We start from the raw sequence: 19,415 nt of genomic DNA, 5'->3' as shown, positions 1-19,415 counted from the left end.
CGTGATTACACGAAAAAAGATTAAGCCATGGAGAGTATGTTTTAACTACTGAACTGCCAGACCGGTCTTTTAGAGAATAGTTTCGTGTGAACAAACAACAGTTTAATGATATCCATAACTTGATTAAAAGTGGCGGAAAGGAATGCAAAGCTCAAAAACATATAGCCATCTGAATTAATGCTCCGTTTCTATATCTTTCACTCACAAAACACTTGAAACCCAACGCAGGCGCGAGCGAGGTGCAGGAAAACTGTATTCCAACTACAACGCCACGGAGGCCTGACAGAGGCTGCAGCTGTGCTGCGCGGAGGCTGCACGCAGCCTCTGCTCAATGTGCGGTGCTCCATTCAAACACGTGTATTACAGAATAGCCGAGCCTCGCCTGCACCTCGCCTGCACCTAGCCTGCACCTAGCCTGCACCTCGCCTAGCTCCAATGTGCGGCGGGCCTAAACCCCTGTTCCCATAGTCCGATCATGCTGGTTCGCGAACTCATTCAAGTTTATCCCGCCTTACACCTTCAAACCAAATTTTATCAAAATCGGACAAAAATTACTCAAGTTATCGTGCGGATGGACACACATATATATATATATACTAGTGGCTTGTAGGGACATAAGTCCCTAAAAAGCTCAAATGGAAAAGAAATTATTGTAATATTCAAACGAACTCAGAATCAAATTGTCTATGTGTCAGGATAGATATCCCAGTACAACATATCTTTTGTGTAAAAAAAAAAAACAAAAAACAAACAGTTTGTCTTTGTTTGCTCTTGTTGATGTTATTTTCAATAAAGAATTTGAATGATTCCAGAGGTTTAGCTGCTAAAGGCAGCAAACATGTTTATGAATAAATATTAGTTTATCAAGGTAGCTTTGGTTTTTTTGGTTAATGTTGATAAAAAGGCTTTCCCGATTGAAATACAGTATTGGAAATTGTCTTCGTGAAATAGGAAAAGGTAAAAAATTGTGTGTTGAAATAAACTTAGTTCTTGGTCAAAACCGCTAAATTAGCATTCCTAACCCTACCCAGTTATTATTCCTAAGTCTATGCTCATTTTGTAAAGGTTTAACAAAAGTCTTAAGTAAAAGCATCCCATTGACAGAACTTACCCCTAGTTTTTGTTTCTGATCAGCATTTAAAAAAACCACTATTAGCCTAGTGTAAGTAGGTATATGTGGTGGTATCCTCCTAAAGGTGCGATATTGATTTACATATTCTACAAAAAAAGAGCCTATTCAACGTCTAATTACTAACTATTTTGCAACTGGTTAGGGTTCCATTACCCAGTTATTGAAACTAATCACGACATAAATATTTTTGTTTAGTTTTAAGAAACGGAAATTACCTCTATGTTCTACTGTTAAATATATAGGTTCTCCCTTTACTGCCGTGCATGCTAGGCTATATTATTTGAACCTTTTTTGCTTGGATCAACAAAGCACTTAAGTACTTAATGAACAAATACCTGTACGAATCTACTTCATCTTTATTCCCAAATTGTTTTCTAAGAGTAAACGTTGAGGTTATTCCACTTCATACAAAATATTGATTAAACACTACAATAAATGTCAAATATAAATGTTAGTAAATTTACAAAAAAGTGTGGAATAAATCTTAAACATATGTTTTGAAATCAAAAAAAAAAGAAGATCTTAATTTAATCTGGAATTGTTTCATTAATCTTGAAGACAATTTATTCCAACTTTGACATAACTAAAAAGTCTTGATTATTATGGGTAACGTTATCCCTTTATATAGTTGGTTTTATATAGTATACATTACATTGCAGAATTGACTGGCAAATGAGTAATCCAAATGTAATATTGCTTAGTTTCTTAATGATAAATCACGATCAGCTGTATTATAGTAAACAAAAATCAGCAGTAAATGGCTTCTAATGCTATTCTTATGGAGAACATTTTACGTTATATCTCGGTTTCTGGTAACTTTATGGGAATTTCACTATTTTTCCCGCCGTCACGGGGTTGAGACCTTTAATTTGAGCCCTCTCCCGTCATTCTACGACTTCCCAGTCGCCCACAATTTTGCCGCAAAGAATCGGCTTACGTAATTAATATATACATAGATATATATATACACCGTGTCCCAAAAAAAACTGAACAATTTTATTTACTTATAAAAATTTTATTAACAATCACACGATGAACTAATATTACATTTTAACTGACACAAATATTCCTAAGTTTTGTTTGATATCATATATGTGCTAATGATTTTCAACATGGTTGCCATTGTTGGCAAAAAGATACCGGTAGTCAATAGGGCTGTCCAATTCAGCCCACACTCTATGGCGCATTTCGTCAGTAATGTTAGTAAAGGCTGCATTTATTCTTTGCCTCAATTCTCGGACAACGGAAACTTCTGTCTTATAAACTTATAATTTTGACAAATTTAACTCACATGCTGCACAGCGAACAGACTTTCGAGGGTCATGAAGAAATAATTGTTGCACATTTTCAATCAATTCATTTTGGATTTTCGGCCTACCTTTACCTTTTAAATGTTGTAAGCTTCCAGTTAACATAAATTTGTCACAGCAGGCTCGAATGCTGTTCCGTGATGGAGGACGTCGACCATAACGTCTTCTAAATGTTCTTTGCACTGCAATATCTGACTTACTTTGAATGTACTACTCAACGCATTGCGCTTTCTCTCGTGCGTTCATGGTGACAGGGCAATGTTTTTAAATTTCAAGTTTCAAGCGACAACAATGAATCAGCTGATAGTTACAATTGATATTGAACAAAACTTCATGAGCTCAGTTATCATATGATCACCTTCAAAGTAGACTACGTATGCCTGGACGTATTATGTAACAATTAAAAATTGTTCAGTTTTTTTTGGGACACGGTATATATATCTCTATATATATAGATATATAAAAATTTGAACGAATGGTGTTTCTGGCCTCTGGGGACATCAAAATGAAAAAGTAAGGCCTAGGTCTTACCATGAGACCTACGGTAATAGCTACTTCCCTATAGGGAAATTCGCTAAAACTAAGGAAGAATAATAATTTTCAGAGAAGCACATTTTGTGAGTTGCTCATTCTACTACTTTTGGTTGCGGAAAAACTTGCTACATCTGGTCCATATAGATGGGGTGTTTCCATAGTTATCTTAAAGTTAATGTTCTGTTATATATTTATGTACAGGAGGTATGGACTAGTAGAGAACAAGTTCTGTTTCGAGGGAGGCTCGAGTTGTGGTAAATGCGAAGGTCTGTACGTGTTAGTGACCGATCAGGGGGAGAACATCACCAGGGCATTCAAGATGGCTGCCGAGGGGAGACTGGCTGTCCGTAGAAGACCATTGGCTAGGAATATGTCAGGTTAGGAAACCCTCCTCTCCCCCTGCCTCTGATTGCAGAAAAGTTATTTGTACAACTAGTGAGCAAAGGGAACAATTGACTCACTCGAGAGAAATACTTAATCACGAGCCGTAGGCGAGTGAGGAATGGTTTCTCGAGTGAGACAATTGCACTTTGCACTCGAGTTGCACATTATATTTTTCCTACAGTTACCATAAAACAAATAAATTTGTAAAGAAACGTGACATATTTTTACACAGAAGTGAACTTTTAATGACATTTGATGATACAACAGTACAACAGCTGACCAGCTGATTTACAGCCAGTGCTGCCAACGTATTTCGCTCGCATACGACCTTGTCTGCATGTTACGCGCTCACTATTTTGTGCCTTCACGTTGCAAATTTGGAGTGAGACAAAGTAATTAGAGTGAGACAATGTTAACATTGTCTCACTGATGAGGGAATTGGCCACTTTGCTTTCTCAAATCAGTGAGAGAACATGTACATTGTTAGGTAACTGTAGGAAAAAGTATGTATAGTGATGAACTGTTGGCAAAATGTGAATATATGGAAACTTTTATGGAAAATATAGGCCTAGCATTGAACAAAACTGTTTGTTTTGTTTTCCAAATAAATTAAATGGGTTCAGCTGTCCTTGATCATTGGGCTTTCAATAAAAATGGTCCTTATGGATAAGAAACAGCTGATCTTAATCAGAAACAATAATGTTACATAAGGTATGTTGATCTACTTGTTGATACTTTTTGATCATCTAACTGTTTGAGACTGATCATGAAGGTTTCACCACTTAAAAATTTCCTTATTGCCACTACTTAAACATTCTGCAAAGTCAAAGTCTTTCTTTGTTATTTCCACACAGTAAAAACAAAGCTATCTAGTTTCTTTCTACAAAATAGACAATGTGAAGAATAAGGCTAAAATCCAACACAGTTCTAGTTGATTTTCACTTTGTAGTGATGACGAGCCCCCGTAGATCACGTCTAGACCCGCGTGTGTCTGACCTAAGTTGTTTGGACGCCCGGAGTCGTCTGTCTACAGCTGACAGTTCCATCGCAGACAGTCGCAGCCATGATAGTCTACTGGGTTGGCCGTCTGCAGAGCTCTGGTCAGACTCATCATCCGTCTTTACCTACGCTCAGGTTAGTTTTTCTCATAAGTAGCCGAAAGTTATGATTAATTTTTACTCTTTCCATATATTCATTGGATATTTAGAAAGAGCTGTTTCCATCCAAATTTTTGAGTCCCCCTTTGTGAGTGTGGATGTGTATACAGAGCTACAACAGATTACTTCTGAGTTCCAACTTTGATGAAAATTTGTATGATCACTATTTAAGTGGTTATTCATTCACTTAATGCCTGCACTGATGTTCTTTTATTGCTTTAAGGTAATGTACTTTATCCAAGGTGATTTCCTATTATGGATATAAAACAAATGTTTTTCTGCAGAAGCCGAGCAGTTGGAGGGAGAGGGAGCGAGAGGCAGGAGAGTTAGAGAGGTGCTCCAGTTGTATTGGCAAGCTAGGAGTCTTGTCTCGGTCTTCCACCCTTACCACCAACTACGGTGAGTAGCTTCTGTAAATGTCTATGGTGGTTGTCAGGGTAAAACTGTGACACACTGAGTGTGATAACGGAGACGTTAACTCTACATGTATCAACATTGAACCATTGCATTTGAGATTTTGCACTAAAAGTTTCCATTACCACTCTATCATGGGTTATTGATGAATTCAATTGGTTCCATTGTCCATTTGGTTTATTGTGTTAGATTTTTAACTTTATTTAGTCAACTATTTTTCTAATAGACACAAAAAATTACTATTACATTTTTTTTACTCAAATCACAGTCTTTTGGTTGTATACTATTACCCGTGTTTATGTTTAACTAAATATTAAGTTTTATGTTGTAATGGATTGACAACAAGCTCACAATGATTTCAGGTTATATTTTAATTGTGATTTCTAAGCAAATGGTGCATGTTTTCAGGAGAGAGAAGACAGTTCACCAACGCCCCTCCATCTGTAGCCAGCAACTACGATAGAACAACAGTGTCTTCACTAGACTATTGGTGAGTGGGACCATACAGGGTGTTCAAAAAAGGTGGGAACATGATTTATATAGTGATTCCTTGGGTAAAAATAACAAAAAAGTTTACATAAACGTATATGTCCTATCTCATTTCATTTAGCGTCTGTCTGTAAGGTATTTTTTTACAATAGCATTCATAACTCCTTAACGGTTTGAGCTACAGGAATGAGATTCTGCAAATATGTTCCCAAATATGCCTTTCAAAATGGCAGCTATTTGAAATATTTTATGCAAAATTTCACAAAAATTAACCATTAATTTTTTACAAAAAATGCAAGATCCATCAAATTTTGTTAATTTTATGGAGATTTCAACAATACCTCATTAAGCTTAGTTTGCACAAAGAATAATGAAGAAATTAATGCCTTTCTTTCTGTACCTACAGTACAGTTAAGTTGGTGTAAATGGACAACTATTTATACAATGTTAAAACTATGGACTAATTATCGGTAGTCCCATATGCAAGTTTCCTCTGTGTTGTACCTCAATGACGAAACACACATTTTTTGTGATATTGTTGATAGGTACTACAACCTTACTTGTTGCAGGAACCCTCGTAGCAGCACCCCTGGGAGGTCAAGAGCTGGCAGTGTGACAGTAGGGCGATCCTCTACCTCTACCCCAGCCAACTGCACCCTTCACATCAGCAGCCCCGCATACAGCAACTACGATGTGCCAAAACCACACATCACCAAAGTTGAGGTAGTGATGTCTTCTCTTTACATAACTGAAACATATGTTACGTTAGTTGTTTGTTGGTACTAGTATTACTATTGAACCGGACACCCGCCCAGACTCAAACTCTTTCCTATGTGCAGGTCGGGTTCACAATCAGTTACCTGAAGAAAATTCAGTTCAAGAACAAAAAGTGGATGGCGTGCATCAAACAATTTATTAAAGGAAGGTCCTAAAAAATATGTGGTAAATTAAAATTCAGATAACATGAATATCAAATGATCTAATGATCTACTGATCTGATTAAAAACCTAACCAAACAGGACCCAGGAGCATCCAGGAGTCAAACCCCGCAACCTGACTATGGCCTAGAGGTTGTCCTTTGCATTTCTATAAGTTGGCCTAAATAAAGCAGAGAGTGATTTTCCTCGCAGTTCCTTCAGCAAAATTGAGCGTTACTTCAAGTACAATTGCTGACTAGGAAAATCTGTTTTGTCGGCAAAGCTGAAGAAAAATTACTTAAATATAAAAATTTCAACAATCACTTGATACAATGATATTTCAATGTTGTATGGTGGGAGAGTGAGGTTATTGAGTCAACTCAAATAGAACTTGCAGTTGATTAATACCAGCTGGCCTATTTACAAACATTACCACCTTCACCATTTCTATTTGCGTTGAGTATAACAATAGTTAAAGCTACCTGCATTTTTAGTGTTGTGCATCAAGGAACTAATGATTGTTTCTTGGTATGAGCAAGTTGGGAGGAGGAGAGTACGACACCCCCCGCAGCATAAAGGAGAGTCTGCCCCCGCAGTGGATGCTGCAGACTACGGGGCCTGAGGAGCCGTGTCTCACCTGTGGGAAAACTGCACATCACAACACTGTTGCCAGAACAAGGTACTAGCCATCGTTGAAATGAATGATGATCAGTTTTTATTTTCACCTTACGCATTTCATTACTAAGCATTAATGGAGAGTTTGAATGATGTTCCAACCTAACACTACTCGAGGCATTTTTGTAATTTATTTATTGTATCTATGTATGTTGCAGTGTTGTAGTAGAGAAGGATGACTCGCACACTGCCATGTGCCCGTGTCAGAGAGTTATGTGTTGGGCTGGTAGTTGGATGAGGCTTCCCTACCTTCTTACTGGAGCCTTCCGAGCCAACACTATCACTGGCACTACAATACACAAAGTATGTATGATTTCATGTTTTTTTTTTTTATCCATTACTTTTAAAGTTGGTGAATAACGATAATAAAGTTATGTGTAAACATAAAAATTGAATTATTAAAACCTTACTAACACGATTATTTGGGGAGCGAGCTGGCGTAGGGGTTAGAGCGCGGGACTTCAGTCCCTGTGGTCCCGGGTTCGATCCCCGCCAAGTCACCAATGGATTTTATCTAAGTGATAATGCCGCAACCCCTAGGTCTAGCCTGAAGTAATGTGAAAAACAATCCCAGGCTCGTGCCTAGCGTCCTTAGGACAAAAAAAAAAAAAAACTAACACGATTATTTGTGGACTCGGAGGTTGTTGTGTTATTTAGTACATTGCATTTTTATGGGTTTTAATAAATAAATTCATAACAGACTAATTTTTACACATACATTAATTACTTACATGAGTATTTTCACACATTGAGTAAACAATCTTCAAAGAAATGTCGAATAATAAATATTGAATTTAAATTAAAACTAAATGTTCTGGAAAAATTGCTTATTTTAGCGTGCCCCCTCGCTTTGTCAGCTGTTGACTGTCGAGTTACCGGGTTTCGAGTTACTGTACTAGTAAACTTCTGGTTTATAAACCCACAGGTTCTTCTTTTTCTGAATTGAGGTAAATTTTTGTACAATTTTAATTTGATTTCTTGTGTGATGAAATATTACTCTAGAAACATAGTTAAATCTCATTTTATCATATTGGGTGTAATAATTTTACTCACAAATATTCAATCAATGAATACCAAATATGTAGAGGGGCAAATACTGATGGAGACTTTTATTTTAATGATTCAAGTTCTATGGATGTTATCTTGCCCTTTGTAGCCATTTAAATTCAAGTTATACCTTTAAGGTAAAAAAGGTTTATTTTATTTCAGGTCAAGCTTGATGGAGAAGGTAAAATGCCGTTTGTCAACTGCAGAGGAGAGAACTATACTTGTGAAACATCCAACAACAATCAGATGAATCAGTCAATAAGTAAAGGAGTGCAAGATGAAGTGGGTGAATGTATTGATTCAGACCTGAAAAATTCAAAGAATCAATACGCTAATATCAAAGTAACCTCTGAAAATGCTGCTGATAATCCTGAAGTGGTAATACAAGAGCCAAAATCGATGTTGCCTTATGCCAACTTGGAGTTTGCCAAATCACTTGAATACTATGAAAATTCACGGGAACTGATGCAAAAGAAGGATGCTATAAAAAATAACGCTCATAATGGGCTTGAAAATATATCAGACGTAACTAGTAAAAGTTGTACAAAATGTGGTCACGCCTGGAGAAATCTCCCTCCAAAACCGGGTCCTAAAAATGATGATTATTTAATAATGGAACCTGCAACGAATCATTCAACAAAATTAAGAAGTCAACCATCTTCTCCACTACAATCACCTGTTCATGAAAAGTTTTCTCAGAGCTATCTTCCCATGCTTCCATTATCAGGGAAAGCTGAAGAACTGCAGCACTTCAGGTTGCGTCAGTTAAATGAGAAGTCGCAAAGCACTCCGAGCTTACCAATACCGAGAAGAAAAAGTTTTACTAATCCGTCAATCCACGGTTCATCGGGTTACCACTGTATGTCAGAAACTAGCAGTCCGTATGTGAGGAGACGGTTGATGACCACAAGCACACTACCTCCAGTGAGAAAGGACCTTCTGATACCTTCTATAAGAAAGCGATCGAGCTCCATGGATTCTTCGAGATATCTCGATAATCTGGAGAGTATTGAAGAAAAAGTAGTCTCACCGACTCAAACTTTAGTAAACACGCCAACAATTAGTAATGCTACGTCTATTGATTCTTTATCGGACATTTCACTAAATCAAAGACCAATACCGACAAGTAGCAGTGAACATGTATTATCCCGAGTTGACAATTCGGAATATGTCTCATGCAAGTCCAGTTTGAGAGTTTTAATCGAAGAACAGCCTAGCAAGGCACTTGTAGAGTCTAGTAGTCATAATATAATTAATAGTCCAATACCACAAATAAAGAGATCAGCCAGTATTCCCTGCAAGACTGTATACAATAGAGATTCTTCCAGTTCAAATGATTCGGGTGTTTCTACTGGGTCCCTTCAGTTCCGCAGAAGGGACTTGATGGAATTAGATTTTTGTTCGAGGAAAAGATCTGTACCTGAGAAACTGAAGATTGTTAAAGAAAATACTATAAACCAAAGGCACATTATAAGAAAATCCAAGTCTGTGGATCCATTCGAAGACATGAATTTTGAATTTGAAGAAATGAAACCTCCGGTGAAATCTTCTTCTGCTGGAGCTTCGGTACCTGTATGCACCACTCACACTGACGCTAAAGGTAAAAATATTTATACATTGTGCTTTATTAATGGCTTACGCTTTCACCTCCACATTTTGTTCTTGTGTCAACTTAAACACAGTTAGTAGAACTTGTATTATCCAGGTAGAGTGAGTGTTGATAGTGCTGCCGCTGCAGTAGCTTCCCACAATTCTTTGTGTTCTGTTAAAGATGACACATTTTTTTCTATTTTCTTCTTCCTATTAGTTTTTTTAACAAAGAAAAAATTTCACTTTGAATCCAGCATAACATACAAAGACTTTTGAAACATATAGAAAGAAGAAAATAGAAAAAACCCGAGTTATGGAGTACAAAGCTATCAACTTCTACTCCTACACAGTCCGTCATCTTGATGTTTCAGTTGGTCTGAAGATGGCAACATAAATTGCCGAAATATATTACCTATGTTGTAATACGTATAATGTAAATGTTTAAGTGTTGTACAACACAATTTATGTTTTCTTTTTATTTGTTGGATATAATAATGTGAATGGCAGTTTATGCAAGGAATAAAATACCTTAGTTCAATTTGGTTGTTGTAAGGACACTGATGAATATTGCACAATTTTAGAAGGACGTATTATCAGTTGTAACAATAATAAGATTCCGGTAAACTCTGTTATAAGGCTTAACAATTGAATCTCGAAACACAAACTTTGCCAAAGTTTTAGTGGTTTTGAGATTCAGTGTTTATAGGTACATGTTTTCTAGTGTAATAAAGAGTTAAATTATTTCACAGGCTACCTGAGTCCAGGAGGAGTTCCTTACATAGATTCTCACAGCACCAGCAGTGGAACTTCGGACATGTCTGACTACATAGAGACATTGTCACTCTCCTCGTACACGTCTTCTGATACTCCTGACAGCTTACAGTCAGTATCTGTCACTTGCACTTGAGTGGGTAAAATACATAGATTTAACATCAATATTTACAAAAGGAACAGCATGAAGAAAGGATCAAAACCTGTTTTTACTATTCCAAATTGATCAGCTGATTTGTTTTAACCTACAACAATGAAACATTCACATTTTTTAAGTTGTGTTGATTTGAAATGGTTTTCAAAGCAGAAAAACTATTGTTTTAACGAAAACATATTATTATTTTGATGCTCTGTCATTTTTATCAGATTGGAGCTTGGGGGATTTCTTATATATAAATATTTGATGAAGCTCTGGAGTTTAAAGTTTGTAGCACAGTGGATGCATCATGTATTTTAGTTAAATAATACAAACCTCTCTGTTTATGGGACACCTGTATATAATTTGTACACTTGAATTCTGTGATACAGTGATATAATCATCTTTGTAAGTGGTTTGCAAATAAAAAGATTCAGGATATTTTTCCCCCATGAATAAATATTTAGCCATAACTTGTTGCCATTAAAAAATATATGTGGGAAAACAACAAAAACAGTGGTGGTAATGGAAAGCAATCAATGCAGAACAGAAATAACCAGGTGGATGATGGGTTAACTGAATTGGTAAAAGTGTGGCTACAAAGCAAAGCATATTTCTTTAAATCTATAAACTTTTGACTATTCGGATAAGTAACTGCTTAGCAGCCATTCCAGGCTTTTCTATTGTAACTCTATAAATTTTTATAGCAGTTAGTTTGAATTTTAAAGTATTTTATTTTTTCATTTCCTTTCCCAACAGATTGAACCACACAACAATCAACACTATGAGGCCAAGGTCTGGCAAAGAGTATCACACCATCGACAGGTTCAATCTTAAACCTCAGGTAACAATTAAACTTAATTCTTCAAAGAAGGACTATTGTTTATTATTTTTACTATTAACTACTATTAACACTCCGGAGGTTCACAATATTGGTTATGAATAGATGGGATTGTACTTTTATTTTCAACTAGCTGTGTACCCGTTCTACGCACGGGGATCTTATAGTATTCAGTTGAAACCTTATTATATAAAGAACAGCAGTTGGTTTGCATATTTTCAGATATGCTGGCCAAACTATTATACATAACTTCATTTTATGTTCTTTGATGTTGTTCCGGATCGGTATGACAATCAATATAAGGTTAAATTACCTGTGTCCGCCGGTCGATCCTAATGTATCCTATTACAGGAGATGCATTTCGGCGAAATTAAATCGCCATCATCAGTCCTAATATAAGATCTTGAGCTTCCCCATTAGGTGCATCTTGGAGTTTTTGAAACACATACACGAACTGTACACTTAAACACATGACAAATAAAACATAAATACATGGTAGGCCTACTTTTATTTTTACTATGGACATGTAGACGCGCGTCGGTCGTGTGCCGAGTCTCGACTGAAAACGCTCATTTAAATGTAAGCCATATACAACACTGATTCAAGGTCTTTTTCCCGGTTATCAAAACTCAAGAACAATTTTATACACAAAGAATCTCTATTTTCATTTACGGTTACCCTACAAATTATTGCACTTGCGATTAATTAAATCCGTTATGTAAGGAAAAACGTGTTTAATCTTACTTGGTTTGGATTTGCTTTCAAAACGTGATCGGAAATGGTTGCGGTATTTGTATACAACATTCAATGTAAACATATTAGTGACAGCTAGAAGAAATAATCTTGATTCAAACAGCTGTTTGTTATTTTTCATAGATGAATATGTGATAAACATTGGGAGTAAACTATACAAAAAATTTCACAAAATTTGGTTTTTAAACGTCCGTCATTTTATTTACAAAGTAGTGACGCCATATTATAATGGCTAAAGACAATCTCGCCAATCCAGTGAATACATTAAAATGATTTGGAACTTGATAGGTACTCTTGTTTTTCAGGAGAAGGCCACGTAAAATGGCTCTTGGGCCGTGGCAGACAGGAAGCCAGACAGACAGAAATTTAGATGAGACTTGTTTCGGTTTCTTTAATGTATAAAACGTAAAAATAACCTAAAAGTTTATGATTCTGAGCAATGTACAGACAAAACTCTAATTTTATTTATATAGATGGGGCAGGATTTTTCTTTTTTTGCTACAAGAGAACCTTATTTACGCTTTAAGATCTTGAATTAAATTTCTTGCAAATTGCAATGACAAACAATACAACAATAGCTATTTGTGTAAACAGCGCAAGGTACGTCATTGCCGCTTGAGAACTGTAGTTGGCCGCACAAAGCTTTAGCTGAGTGTTGCAATACAATTTGAGAGCAGCAATGACCGTTTGTCATCGTAATACACACGAGAGTTTTCGTGTTACCATCGCCGTCTGGACAAATACCATCACTAGAATAAACCAAATTAATGTTCTCCGTCCAAAAATTGAGAATATATTTTCTAAAAATATTGGGACCAGTCTACCCCTAATAACATCACAAATTCACAATTTACAATCCCTGTAACATACCTAATAACATCCCTGTAATATTCATGAATGAACTTGTCTTTAACGGGCAGATTTGTTAGGTATTGACCATCAAGAAAAATATGCAATAGGTTTTTTTATTTTAACATGTTAACAAACACGTTAACTTTTTTTCAGATCAGTCAAACATCAGGAATCAAGACTTGTGGAACTATAAATGAAATGCAGCATACCAACTCGCCATAAACTTGAATAGATTTTTACCAAGAGTAATCAAACCTACTTATAATTAATAATTATCAAACCTACATAAGTAAGAAGGTATTTGATAATTTTTAAGGAAATTGACAGGAAATCAGCTTTACCAAAAGTCCATGGAGACACATATAAACAACACTAAAGCAGTTGTTTACAATGTCTCGCTACTTTTGTGTTGTTAATACGTGTCTCTATGGACTTATTTAGATGTAAGCCTGCTTTCCTTTAAATTTCCTAAACCATTCCTGGTTAATACTCTATCTTTTAATTAGATAACCTTAAAGTATTTGATGAAATGGATAGTGTTTATTATAGGCTACAATAATGACCAAAACTATGTGTTTAATTAATGTTTGTCATCATTGCAGATTGTATCTAACCTGACAATCAATGATTACCTAAGACAAAAAAACTGAAAATCTGAAACTCATAAGTTTATCCTGCTGTTGTATGTATGAGCAATTTGTTTGGATATAAAATTTAAACATAAAGAAAAGACATGCTCAAGAAATCAAATCCCGATTTAGTTTGTTCATTATAAATCCAAAACTTTAACTTAAATTTGCTTATTTCATCTAACATGGCTCAATCCTGGAGAGCCACTATTATTGAAGAGGAAAAAACATGTTAATTACGTTTTTACTGTAATTTAAGCTTAGTTTTAAAAGTTAGTGATTGAAGAGTAAGTACATAATAAGCAACAAATTGTGATACTCGTGTATACCAAATGTAAATAGATGTGATATAGTAAGTGTGGATTTTGTACAAATTCCGTTGTGCCATAGCGATTGTAAATATATTCTTATAGTACACAGGCCTAACATTTTACATGCAGTATTGATGTTTTGTAAGTGTGTTTATAATATTGTACCAATAAACGTGTGAATTGTGGTCATATTTATACCTGATTCCCTTGATTCTCTAATTTTATATTAGTAACTCACATACAGCAGTGTTGTGTAAAAAAAAGTGATTTCACTGTAAAGGCGGCTCCAGACATGCACCATTCGCCAAGCATCGAATAGTGAGTTAAAGCCAAGAGTGAGTTATACAATAAGCCAAGAGAGCAGAGTTGAGTTTCGAGGTCCCAGGTTCAAATACAGCCAATCACTAATGGATTTTCTCTGATTATAATGCAACCTCTGGGCCTAGCCTGAAGCAATGAGATGTGAAAAACAGTTCCGGGCTAAAACAAGAATGTCCTAGGATGTGAAGATGAGACATAAAGAATTATTACTGTATTGGATCAAGAGAGAGTTGTTTGTAGTGTTCAAAAACAAGCCAATTATCCTTAAAGACCATTACACCTTACGTACAGGATGAAATCACTAGGATAATTTAAAACCAATATATTAAAGTCGTTTATTATAATTTATTAGAAATAAAACATTTATTCTCTAACATATCTTTATACACTCGCATAAGTTAAGTCTTCTGTTGCAGAAAACAAAATCCAAATCCAGGACAAATCTAAACAATCCAGTTTTCCTTCTGGAGATAAAAAGACGGTCAAAACCATATATCGGATAACAAAATGAGTACTCACACTGGAGATCCGTAAAAAAGCTGATTGATTACGTCAATTATATTGATCTACAAAAACCGAATGATTTATCTAAATTTGTTGAAGTCTGTCTCTTCACTGTACACTGTGTATGTGTTTTCACACTAGCTTCACTTAGGCCATGTAGTTGTACTGGTTTGGGTTGTCCTTGTCCCGCTCCATGTAGTCACGATCTATCAGAGACTCGATCCTCTTCTTCAAATCAGCAGGCTGTAAAAAAAATAAATACGAATACGATAAGCAGAGATTGATTTTGATTGGATACACCAATCATTAATTGACATAATGGAAACTTATTACTGTTTAGTATTCATAGTATATTAAGCTACAACGCTGGGATTAGATGTATACAGTACAAAGCATGATAGTGATGTGACGAAGTGGATGTGAGGGATTGCCCATTCTTCCAGAGAACAAAGCTGGACAATATCTTATTGCCTTGGATTAAGCTTTGTGAAGGTGAGATTATGTTATTGTCTATTTTAAGGTATATTTTGATTTTCACAAGTTTGCTGCACTGAAGAATTTTTTCCAATTTAAAATATCTTTTGCAGAAGAACTAATAAAATGTTACTTTGGTGATTACCTTGACTGGGAACTTGAGCTGGTTGTACAGTTCGGTGATGAGTAGGTTGTGACTCAGTGTCTTCCTCATCTTCATGATCCTCACAATGGCTGCGTCAATCTGATACTGTCTGTCTTGGAATACACGTTCTTCTGTCGCCTTCTGTTCTTCCGTCTAAAACACAAACACACCATGTAATACTGTTCAAATTAAATCAGTCCCATATCTAACTAAAAAAACTTTCTCAGGTTTCAGGTACTGTTTGTTTTTTACTAATTTTGTAAAGCCTAAAATGTACAAATAATTTGAGGGAACCAAGAACTGGTCAGACCTGGTTTTCAGTAAATGGGCTTTCAATGAATATGTCAAAGACACAATTAATACAGTTTTCACCCTCTAGTTTAAGTTCAAATATTTCAGTAAATTGTAACTCGTCTCCTATTCACACCAAAAACTCTGTAGACTACCTTGGAATAGCTCTTGATTCAAATCTTAATTGGCACCAACAAATTAAAAATGTTTCAAAACGACTAGTCTCTGCCACATTTGTTATTTGTGTAATTAGATATACCACAAATTTAGAAACACAATTAATGACATATCACGCTTATTTTTCTTCTATTATGAACTATGGATTAATTGTTTGGGGATCTTCCTGTCGGGCTAAAAAATATTTACTCTTCAAAAAAGAGCTATCAGACTGATCGCAAGAGTTCCTAAGATTACACACTGTAAAGAATTTTTCATATCATTTAAAATTTTAACCTTATTCAGTTCATATATTTATCAACTCGCTTTAATGGTGAAGGGTGATATAGGATTATTCATGGAAAGCCAACAAAACCATTCTCATAACACGAGATTTAAAAATTTAATCAAACCGGTTCAACATAGGCTTCAATTGTTCCACCTCTCCCCTCAATATATGGGACCACAAATTTACAACAAATTACCCACATTCATTAAAAACACAGAGTCTGTAGCTAGCTTTAAAAAAACTTTGAAAAAATGGTTATTGGAGAAGGCTTTTTACAGTGTTGAGGAATTCTTATCACAGCAAAAATAGATTTTAATTTTCTTATTTTTAATTTTAGTCTACTTTTAGTAATAATTAAGACTTGTGGACAAATCACCTGTCAATTAACTTGATGTAATGTAATTGTGTAATTGATAATAAAATAAAATAAAGATTTTTCAATTTCAGCAATCAAATTGATCACTCTGAAGTTCTAAATGCTGACCATTACAGTAATAAAATACCAGACATAGTTTTTACACATAACCTTCACTGTTAAAGAAAACCCTTATCAGCATGTTATTTCTCATTTATAAGAAATCATAGGTCTGGAACATTCTGGATAACTAAGTTTTCTGGAAAATAAATAGGATTCATCGGTCACTCACCATAGAATCAAGATCTTCAGGCAACGACCATGTCAAACTTAGGTGAAGAATAGGATATTTTAAGTTAATAGCAAGCTTACCTGAATGGGAAAGAGTCCACACTATTTGTGTGTTTGTGTATTGTGTTTCTAGTGCCAGTTTGGACTCTTTCCCATTCAAGTAAGCCTGCTATCCTCTCAAAATATCATATAAACTGGCCCTTGTGCCCAGTATGTTGTCGAGTTTGACATGGTCATCACCCAAAAAGGTACTACTTTTTTGGAACTGAACTCTACGATCAGATGGAGGATGGAGATTACATTGTTGAAATAATGGTACTGTACAAGGTGAAAACAAACAAAAGAAACACAGTTTGTGTCACTAATATGGTTTGGCTTCCTTAAGAGTAATGATAACATCTCTGTAATCATTTTTTCCACTTCTTGCCACTTGGGTTTGAGGAAAGTACCATTCTACTTTCATTAAACATTACCGTTTCTTTCATCTGGATCTGGTTGATCTTGATTCGGAAAAGCTTGTTGGTGAACTCAGCGTTGAAGAAGAACTTGTCACCGTCCTCCACATCTCGTCCCCTAGGTGTCTTGGACAACACTCGGGCTCGGCCACACGCTAGCGACTGCAACGTTCTCCTCAGCTCTCCGTCCTGATGGGTGATTGAATAATCAACAAAATTACTCACCATGGAGTAACACAAAGTTACTCATCAGTTTCTCAAAAGCTTAAACATTCAAGACAGAACCAGAAAATACAGGGTGTCTACCAGTTGATCAAATTAAATTCCAGTGACTGTAAGGAGAATGATTACATTATAACACACACATTGAACTTACAACTGGTTGCCTGCTACATTCAATATTGATAATTCTGCATTTATCTTATTATTTTAGTTGTGTGTATCTATGCCATAAGCATTTGTTAACGTTTTATGTAAGGCGTGTGCAGGTCTTGTTACTATCTAACGTCAAACTTTTGATCAGATAGCATCATTGATTGATAGCCCAATGACAAATGGCATCTCAGTCCAGTAACGATCTCGCTTGGAAACGAACCAGTTCATTATAAATCAAATCACTGTCTGCATTCTTTAAGCATAGCATAAAACAAAAGATAAGTCTAGGAACTGGTTTTTGGCTAGGTTTGATTTTTCCTTTGACTTTTGGAGCCTTAAAATTAAAATCCGTCACTTTTCAGCAACTTCTATGACCCTCTGGTAAAATCAGTGACTTTGTTTAGGCTTCAGTGATTTCTGTAATTAGTAGACACCCTGAAATAATAATTAAAAAAATTAATCAATATGAATTGTAAATGGAAACAACAAAATATAGACACAAGCTTTCACCTCAATGTTGGTGCCAGCTTTTATCTCCTCCAGGCTGATTTCATCTTGGTAGTTGAACAGCAACAAGACGAGAGCTTGAAACAGTGACACTTGTAGTTCCTTGCGTCCTTGAGTGAACTCTGCCTTCAGAACACAATGGCCCAGCGTTGGCTGCCACTGTAATAGACATATAACTCACTCTTAGACACAATAAAACGTTTTACATACTGCCTATACAGAAATCAGTTTGTAATAACATTTGCCCTGTTCAGTTTTTTTTATTTTATCTTTTATATACTTCCTTTTTGGATTATACCCTTCCATAGTTAAACTATTCTATTGGTTAAGGCATTTCCCAACTAATCAAATTGAAATTTGTACCTGAAAGGACAAATTCTCAAAGGTGTATCAGATTTTATTGAAGGCTGTACTTGTAATTTCTGTGTATCCAACAAACATTGAGACTAAATTTAATCTCTGGAGCATTATTGTAATTATTCTTACAGAGTCAACTACAAAAACAAGGTCAAACTTTTTCAATGAGGTACCTGTAGTTTCCTGCCGTTGTGTTTGCCCAGGTAGAACTTGTTGAAGTGGTCCTGGTATTGGACCATCTCAGGAGGTAGTGTCACCTCCAACACTGGATAGGTCGGCCAGTAGCCCATGGTCAAGATGCTGACAGTCAGCTCAATGTTGGACACTGACAGATTCCTCAGGTTGCCCATGTACTACAAACAAAACTCAGGTTACCGGGACTGACCAATGTGTTCAAATTCTTAACAAGAGTTCCCAGATGCAGATTACATTTTCATTGCTCGCTCTTTAAGAATAAGATCATTTAAATTTCACACGATAAAAAATCTATGAATACTACTATCTGACTGAACTGTATCTTTGGTAAAAGGGGTAACAGGTGGCTTTCCTAAATTACATCTAGGCCATAGAAGACATGTAAATTGCACAATATTTCTTTGTCTAGGGGACTGGCACACACTGCATATGTGGTAACAGCCAAGACTGCAGCCATTTGGGAAACTTTTTGTCTAGACACATGAAAAAGTCTACCAGGGTTAGGGGTCTGCGGGTCCCCGATTTTTTCGGGTCGGATCGGGCCAGCGGAAGGCCCGAGAGACCGGGTCGGGTCAGAGATTTTTTCGGGCCAAGATCGGGTCGGGCCAAAAAAAAATTATTATTTTCAAAGTTATAATAAGTAATTTTCAAAGAAACACTCTCATATATATTATTACAGAGGAATTAAAACGTTAAAATTATAATTAAATATTAAGTTTGCTCACGTTTAAGAACAAAGACACAACAGAGCAAATGCC

The 19,415-nt window shown here is 35.8% G+C and overlaps 2 protein-coding genes across 2 annotated transcripts in view; one reads left to right on the top strand and one right to left on the bottom strand.

Annotated features, from left to right (window-relative positions):
• LOC128989514 (uncharacterized) overlaps positions 1-13,224 on the top strand; it is a 182,625-nt gene extending 169,401 nt beyond the window's left edge. Inside the window, exons 6-16 of the mRNA XM_054411411.1 lie at positions 3,178-3,353; positions 4,310-4,494; positions 4,802-4,916; positions 5,340-5,421; positions 5,990-6,143; positions 6,877-7,016; positions 7,171-7,315; positions 8,222-9,659; positions 10,399-10,531; positions 11,316-11,400; positions 13,156-13,224. Of these exons, the coding sequence (XP_054267386.1) occupies positions 3,178-3,353; positions 4,310-4,494; positions 4,802-4,916; positions 5,340-5,421; positions 5,990-6,143; positions 6,877-7,016; positions 7,171-7,315; positions 8,222-9,659; positions 10,399-10,531; positions 11,316-11,400; positions 13,156-13,224 (2,722 nt within the window). The remainder of the gene's footprint in view (positions 1-3,177; positions 3,354-4,309; positions 4,495-4,801; positions 4,917-5,339; positions 5,422-5,989; positions 6,144-6,876; positions 7,017-7,170; positions 7,316-8,221; positions 9,660-10,398; positions 10,532-11,315; positions 11,401-13,155) is intronic.
• Positions 13,225-14,588: 1,364 nt separating this feature from the next.
• Positions 14,589-19,415, bottom strand: part of LOC128990008 (cullin-4A-like) — a 38,317-nt gene continuing 33,490 nt past the window's right edge. Inside the window, exons 10-14 of the mRNA XM_054412216.1 lie at positions 18,636-18,815; positions 18,109-18,264; positions 17,242-17,412; positions 15,387-15,539; positions 14,589-15,010 (exon numbers count right to left, since the gene is read on the bottom strand). Of these exons, the coding sequence (XP_054268191.1) occupies positions 14,915-15,010; positions 15,387-15,539; positions 17,242-17,412; positions 18,109-18,264; positions 18,636-18,815 (756 nt within the window). The 3' untranslated portion in view covers positions 14,589-14,914. The remainder of the gene's footprint in view (positions 15,011-15,386; positions 15,540-17,241; positions 17,413-18,108; positions 18,265-18,635; positions 18,816-19,415) is intronic.

The sequence above is a fragment of the Macrosteles quadrilineatus genome, unplaced genomic scaffold (assembly GCF_028750875.1).
Source record: "Macrosteles quadrilineatus isolate MER2022 unplaced genomic scaffold, UCM_ALF_1.0 Scaffold_3__2_contigs__length_128488019, whole genome shotgun sequence".
Taxonomy (NCBI): Eukaryota; Metazoa; Arthropoda; class Insecta; order Hemiptera; family Cicadellidae; genus Macrosteles; species Macrosteles quadrilineatus.
This window is presented reverse-complemented; position numbering and strand designations above follow the sequence as displayed.